Genomic DNA, 7,396 nt, shown 5'->3' on the forward strand with positions numbered 1-7,396 from the left:
GGGTCTCATATGAGTTTTTAATTGCTGTCAACTCGACAATAAATCAATACTATTTCATTTGCTAATACTCATTAAGAAGCAACAGTTTATCACCTAAAGTAAGTGCAACATAGTGAAATATCTCCCTGTGCAACGCAGATCGAGGTTTGCACTGAAAAATCGTCGCACGTGAACTTATATATCAAACATACCCCAGAATACACAGCTCCCAGGCAGGCAATGCAGAGGCTCTCTACCCGCAAACAGAAACCAAGTCCCTGGACAAAAACATTTTAAAGCCACCCCTCAACCACAAGGTGTCTTTTGTTGTTGAGGGCTATTTTTATAGGAGTAAATGGACACATGCACACGAAGAAGAAATTCAAACAGCAATAAACCAAGATGAGTTTTATTCTTAAGTTATAACAAGGTCAACTGTTAACTTGTTAATAATACTATGTGACAACATGTAGGTTCATGATGGCAGTCGAAGCACATTTATCTCCAATTTTAAGATGCGTGAAGGGTGGTTCTGCATTCAGACAAAGCCAAATATTGGTACTGTTCAAGCAGATTTTCAAGTCTTTAAATGAGATGAGTCCCCAATTTCCGGGATACAGCCCCGATAGCAAATTTACAGTCGATGACACATCCTCTAGATATACAAAATGAGGGTTAAGGCTAGAATTTTAGTTCAAGGTGTTAGGCAGATGAATTATAACGAAATCCCTGATATCTGGCAAATGGCTGTGAGAAGGTTTTCCAGAGTACAAAGCATGCAAAGCTGCCTATGAAAACCCTACCGAGCACACTGGACGCGGGGAGTCAGTGTAGCATCACTTGCATCATGAACTGAGGCTGCATTCAGTGGTACAGGAGGAAGATACTAAAATAAATAGCCAGATGAACAAACAATGCACGCAGGGACTAAAATTGTTGTAACACAACTGAGATCTTGCAGCAAAGCTTTCCACTGCTTTTAGAGGATATAATTTCTAAACATTTTAGCATAATACTGTATTCAGGACAAATTGTTTTGACTATTTTCTCTACAGCAGCTAATATTGATGAAAATCTATATTAAAAGTCTAAATCATTATGTTAATTCTACAATCGAAGCTTCTAAAAAAAATCCATCATGCTTCACAAGGAACTTTTCTGGGTGAATCCATCCAATAATGCCTCACTAGTAGAGTTTTCTTCCTCTTAAAGATATCCAATAATTCCCTTTATATTGGCAGCATCAGCACATTAAATTGTGATTTTTAAAAAAAAAAATCACCACTTTTCAACTTTTCCAGCACTTACAAATGGATTATATTACAACTATTACTTTATGACATCACAATCATTTTCAATTCTTGTGACATGAGAAAAAAAGTGAGCCTAAAACTAAAGTTGTCAAAGATACAATACAAAAGGTCACAAATGTATCACTCGGACAAAATGTTTAACCGTCAGTGTCATCACTTCTGAAACGAAACAAAAATGTGTTGCCCAACTTATGAACTTAAGAACATAAAGGAAGTAAATGCAAAGCTTCACATCACCTGATACTTAAAGCAAATTTAACAGCCATGGCAAGTTACTGTATTTAATCACCTCAAGTAACTGCACGCTCATGACTTCAAATGACTTGGTTCTGCTAAATGTCAAGTTTGTTCAAGTTCCCACTTTCAGAACAATGGACACCACCTGAAACCAAAGGCCATTTAATTTCAGAAAAGAAAAAAAAAAGTAGCATTTACACCTCACTACAATATTTAAAAGTTGTTCAAATCCTGATGTTCAAGAAAAAGAAGAAGAAAAAAAACTAGCAGAGACCTGGAGAGGGACAGTGAGAGTGACAGTACTTCTTACACAGCATACGATTTGTGTACAACACATTGCCTCTTCAGGATGAATGATGCATGGAGATAAGTATTATTTTCAGAATTTTTAAAATCAGGGATCAATGCATATCAAGACTGTTGTTGAGATTTGATACCTGAGTAACTGTACTGAGTAGGACACAGCTAAGCTATGCCAAACAGTAGCTATGGTCATAGCTACACAACACAAGTAAAATGACAGTAGTATTATCTGCACAATGGATATACCAGCCATTGATGGTTTCTAATATAGGATGAAAGGGAAATGACAGCATGTGGGAATAAGGAAAAATGGATATTCACCGAAAGGAGACCCACAACGAGTATGGTGCTTCTCAACAGCAGCTCTCCAGTGTCTTCAACTCTGCCAATAATCATTTCATTTTCACTCGCAGTGGACTACAGAAAGCGATCCTTTTTATGCATTTCACATTGTTTTGGGGCAGAGGCAGTTAGTGTCAACAGACAACCTGCTGGTAATGGTGCTGCGCCATTCTGCGTTTCAACAGAGAACATTCTGCCTCAATTGCACATATACCAAAAACATAACACAAAAAGGCCACTAAATACATGGAAATACAGTACTAACAAGACATCCAGTGGGACAGAGAGTACCTCTGAAATGAATGGAGAGCAAATCTCCTAAAACCAAACATTTTGCATCTTAGTCGCATAATGATATGACTCGTTGACGATGAAAATAAAGCGCATGAATAGCAAGAGTAACGGTGATAATCACAATAGCAGAAGTAACAGTGTAAAGTCTGGGTGTGGCATTAGGGACTGTGAAGAAATTCCGGTATTCCATATGGGAGTGCTTTAGGAGTCCATCAGGTCCTGCTCTGCAGATCCGTACAAGTTATGAAGGACAGCACATGGCAGCAGCTCAGCACACGGAAAGCCGAGTGGCACTGTACCTCATTGTATCACTTCCTTCTCAAATCATGGGCTGTTGTCTTGTTTTTTTTTTCCCCCTCTGTTGCTCATTTGCCTCAAGTTACAAATCCTTTGTGGTTCTTTTGTTCTCATTTGAATAGCGATCTCCCTGGCGTTCTCACATTGCATACTTCTGTGTCCATTCTCTTGCTAATTTGTTGTACCTGTAGAGAAGAAACCATGCAAAGTTTAGAATGGTTTCAGGTTTAACTTGCAAACTAAGAAGTTTATGTTTGACAGTAAAAGTAAGTATGGCAATGAGGTTTTTTTCAAGCGATGCAGTAAATGCACGTATGTTTTACACTCACTTTTCCCTGTCAGCCTTGTATGTATGAGCAATCTCTGGTACCAATGGGTCATCTGGATTCGGATCACAAAGAAGTGAGCAGATAGACAATAAAACTGTGGAAGAAGAAAACAGAAACGTTTCTAGTTAGAGAATAAATCTCAATCAATAGAACTTTTAGTGGCTCTGTGTTAAAGAACTGGAGTCCATTTAATACTTTCTGCTCGTCACTCCATGCACCAACAGACAAGATTTTAAATCATCAAATAATTATCCAGGTGCAAAATTAAAACCAGCCACATGTGGCTAAAATCTGGGGTTTGTTGAGAACTAAAACACGATCGGCAGCTAGGTGGCTGGTAAATTTTAAGGTGAGACTCACATGACCCTCATTGTGCACCGCTGGGATGTAAATCAATCAAAGTGGAAAGGTTTGCTACTATTTAGTGCTTTCCACTTCACATGTATTTCACACACTGCTTTTTGGCTTTGTTTGTGTTTAAGAAACAATGACATGGTTTAATATGTCATAAGCCGTTCATTAAAAACTGTTTAGAAAGGGTACAAAGAACACGAGGTGCTTGCCTGGCTTCTGAACTTCACAAACACCTATCTAATGGGATACGATGGCAACTGTGGGAAACGAGCTTGATCCACAAAGACCCCACCCCACAAGTCTCAAAGGATCTATCAATAATGTCCAGACGCTTCTGGAAAACCCCAGATGCTCTTTGTCCAAGTCAGAGCTCTTCTGGCAGCACGAGGAAAACTTAAATGTTACAGCTGATAGTGTGCGCTCGTACAGCGATCTAATACTTGGAGAAATAACATTAACACACTACAGTAAACAAAGGCATAAGAGAGCCAACGCTCCCAGTTCAAACTCAAGAGATTCTTTCAAGCAAAATGAAAATGATCAAAATTTTAATTTAAGAATTTAATGACGAGACTCAAAGGAATATTTTAAACAAAATGTAACATTTCTGCACTTGATTTGAGCTTTTCAACCAAAAACGATCTTTTTAAATCCATTCTTTCCAAATCCATGTGGGAAAATGTACTAGGCTGTTTTTCTTCTTTTAAAAAGGTATCGTGGAACATACTTTTAAACCATCGAGGCAACTTCACCATCTTCAACAAAACAGAGTAGTGAGCATCATACAAAATATGAGAATCCTTACATTTAGCAATGACAGCCAGAAAAATAACACCTTTAATAAGATGAATCCGAAAAAGATACGGCACAACTCTTGCAGCAAATCTTACCTTTTGATACTGTAAGTGCAGGTGACCACTGTGACCTCAGTATGTCCAGACAAATACTTCCATTGCTGTTAATATTAGGGTGGTAAATTTTTGTCGTGAATGCAACCTGTACCAAAATATGAACAGACAAACAGAAAAAAACAGAACATTTTCAAGAACAATTAGTAAGTGAATCACAGACGGTTAAAATATTTCACATCAATATTTGACACATCAAACGGACTCTTACTTTTGGTGGTTTGAAGGGGTAATCTGTAGGGAAGTGAATGGTAAGGAAAAATACTCCACTCTGATAAGGACTGTCACTCTGAAATTAAATTTTTTTGTTTTTAAAAAAAAGCATGGTTTTAAACAATTTCAGTGGGTTTAGTTTATTTTCCCCATACCTAAATTAAATTTAAGCTCAATTAAGATAGTGTGTTACTTACCGGACCCATTATTGTTGCCTGCCAATGAAACACTACGTGAAAAAAAAATAATAATAATAATTACATTTTGGATGCATATTTCTGCTATACTAAGTCAATCTTTTATGTATATATATTTAATTACTCAGAGCACAAAGACATCATGTAAAGGCATGCAGCAATTTTCTAGCAACTTACAATCATCTCCAACTGGTCCAGCTGAGCACTGAGCAGGGGGGTCCCTCTGCAGGTCTGACAGTTCCTGAAGAAAAGACAATCACAGAAAGAAACAGGCTTGAGTACCGAAGGAAAACAAATAAGATTTTTTATTTATTTTGAATGTCCTAATATAACTGCATTTAAAAAAAGAAAATAAAAAAATACGTAACTTTTGCTTTCTACAGTTAAACAAATGCTCAGCTGTTACATAAATAACTTCAACTAATGTAAGTATCTTTTTCTATTCATTTTTAGACAATATTAGCCTTAGGATAGAGCTATTAGTGCCACATTTCTACTGCAAATGTGTATTAATGCATTTTCATTATCAAATGACATGCAGAAACAGCAAGTGGAAAGCAACATTAAGTTAGTGATGCTAACAAGATTAATTGATATAATTCACTACTTTGAGGAAAATTGGCAACCATAAACTAAAACTTGAGTGGTTTAAGTGAGGATTCAACCTGTAATCTGAGCCAGATTCTTATTGACATGATTGTATGTTAACAGTCCTAATCTGTGGTTCCCAACATATAAATAAGACTCACAAGTCTTAACTATGACCATAACAACACTTCATTAAAAGGAAAAAGTTCCACAGAAGTAACGAATAGAAACGGATGCAAGTGACCAAGCTCAGACAGATATCACACGGGAACTGGCATCAAGCACAAACAAAATCCATCACTAGATGCTTAAATAGAATTAAGCCCGTTATTCAACATCTCTTGAAAGGAAGCCTATCTATTCTGTTATATAAATACACCCCATGGCCTGCTCCAGTGCCCCATTTGCCATTCCATATAAGGCAACACTGACTCTGTGGTTCAATTTTGGAAACCATTAGGCAGCTGTCATTCAGCGACAAAAACATCATCATCATCAACCGCAATATTAGTGAAAAAGTAACACAGTAAAGACAAGTGACAATATAGTAATTCAATAACAAAACCTGTGCATGCCAATTAACCTAAAGACCTGTTAGCAATAGGTGTTAGCCTACAGTCGCTCTTACTAAGGATGACGCTTTTATCCCAGTATTGACAGGGTGCTTAGCAACGGTTCAAAAGTAATATCAAACACTTAGGGATAACAAACGGTGACCTTCCAAATAACGGAACACTTAATTGGCAACTAAGAGCCACCGTTACTGTAGCAATGCACCAACAGGGCCACCGGTGGTTAGCTCGCCTTTGTCTTTGTATTATTTTTTAAAAAAGCACACAAAAAGAAGGCTAACATGGCTAATTTGACCCTAGAAAAATAGAACAAATGTGTATCATATTAGCAGAGTGTGCCACACAGATAAGAACAGATTTACAACAAAGTTTACTTAGTACATTAAAATATATACTCACCTTCTGAATTCTTTTCAACGCCATTGCCTCAATGGCTATGCTAGTTAGCCTGTCAGCTAATAGTTAGCACCTGACACATACAATTTTGTTTTTGTGGCCGCGTAATTCCAAATCTCACTTCACATACAATCAAGATATCACGTCTGACATACAATAAATTATAACGTTGGGGCTCTCGTACAACCAATGCTGACCAACTGTGTGATATAGGTTGATATTTCTCCAGACCACGAAACAACCGAGATATTTTGCTGTCTCGCTCACTGTCCTCTCATTCCCACTCCTTTCCCCTCCTCTCCGTGCCAGGCAAACGGCTAATATCGCGAGACTTAAGTAACAGTAACAGTTAAGTAACAGTTTTGTCTTCTTACATTTTCGCGGTTGTAATTCAAAGTATTCGTATTTAATTCAGTTTTGACAAGGTCCGTTTATATTCTACTTTGTAATGAAATTTAATTTGATCATAATATAATGTCATAGAATGAAAGAACAACAGAAGACAATGAATCAAATAGTGAAACTGAGAAATTACATATTTGGTCAAATTCTATAGTCGTTATGAATTTGGTGCCAGCATGATGTCTAATAATAGTTGTAAAATGTACATGTTAACTACTGTGTGGCATTATCTCTTTTCTTTAGCACCACTTCATAATGAGACCTGCCTTCTCTGAGAAGGCTTGTGTCACCATGACAACATTCAGTATGTTGCCTCCAAAACTGTGTATGACTTTCAGTGATGACGTTGCCTTTACAGATGTATGGATGTCATCTCCTTGTCTGGATAAAGATGTTTTCATGATTTCTAAACAGAATCAATAATTTTGATGCGAATGACTGCAGGACAGTTTCCTCCTACAATTAAGTATCAGGACAGGCGCACCCTGTGACAGCAATGTTTGAAACTTTTCTGGCTTTTTCTTTCCATTTGTGATGCAATAATAACATGTTTGGCCAAGTACTTATTTAACTTTCTGTGGGATATTTTTTTGACAACTGTAGATTCAGATCTGCAAAGTCACATTAAAGCATAGTGTAAACATGATCAGATCTCAATGCTTTGTCCTTTCC

At 37.1% G+C, this 7,396-nt stretch overlaps 1 protein-coding gene across 1 annotated transcript; it reads right to left on the minus strand.

Annotated features, from left to right (window-relative positions):
* Positions 1-372: 372 nt before the first annotated feature.
* Positions 373-6,610, minus strand: ube2d4 (ubiquitin conjugating enzyme E2 D4). The gene is made up of 7 exons (XM_072388241.1): positions 6,326-6,610; positions 4,944-5,007; positions 4,767-4,798; positions 4,568-4,645; positions 4,339-4,444; positions 3,095-3,188; positions 373-2,950 (listed from the first exon to the last, which is right to left on the minus strand). The coding sequence occupies exons 1-7, from the start codon at positions 6,347-6,349 to the stop codon at positions 2,905-2,907; spliced, it is 444 nt and encodes a 147-aa protein (XP_072244342.1). The 5' UTR covers positions 6,350-6,610; the 3' UTR covers positions 373-2,904.
* Positions 6,611-7,396: the final 786 nt, after the last annotated feature.

This window comes from Leuresthes tenuis, unplaced genomic scaffold (assembly GCF_036924035.1).
Source record: "Leuresthes tenuis unplaced genomic scaffold, fLeuTen1.0.hap1 SCAF_6, whole genome shotgun sequence".
NCBI lineage: Eukaryota > Metazoa > Chordata > Actinopteri > Atheriniformes > Atherinopsidae > Leuresthes > Leuresthes tenuis.

Coding starts and splice junctions, on each gene's coding strand:
- ube2d4 (XM_072388241.1), bottom strand. CDS start 6,349: ATGGCGTTGAAAAGAATTCAGAAG. Junction 5,008..6,325: donor CGTTGAAAAGAATTCAGAAG/GTGAGTATATAT, acceptor TCTTTTCTTCAG/GAACTGTCAGACCTGCAGAG. Junction 4,799..4,943: donor TGGACCAGTTGGAGATGATT/GTAAGTTGCTAG, acceptor TTTTTCACGTAG/TGTTTCATTGGCAGGCAACA.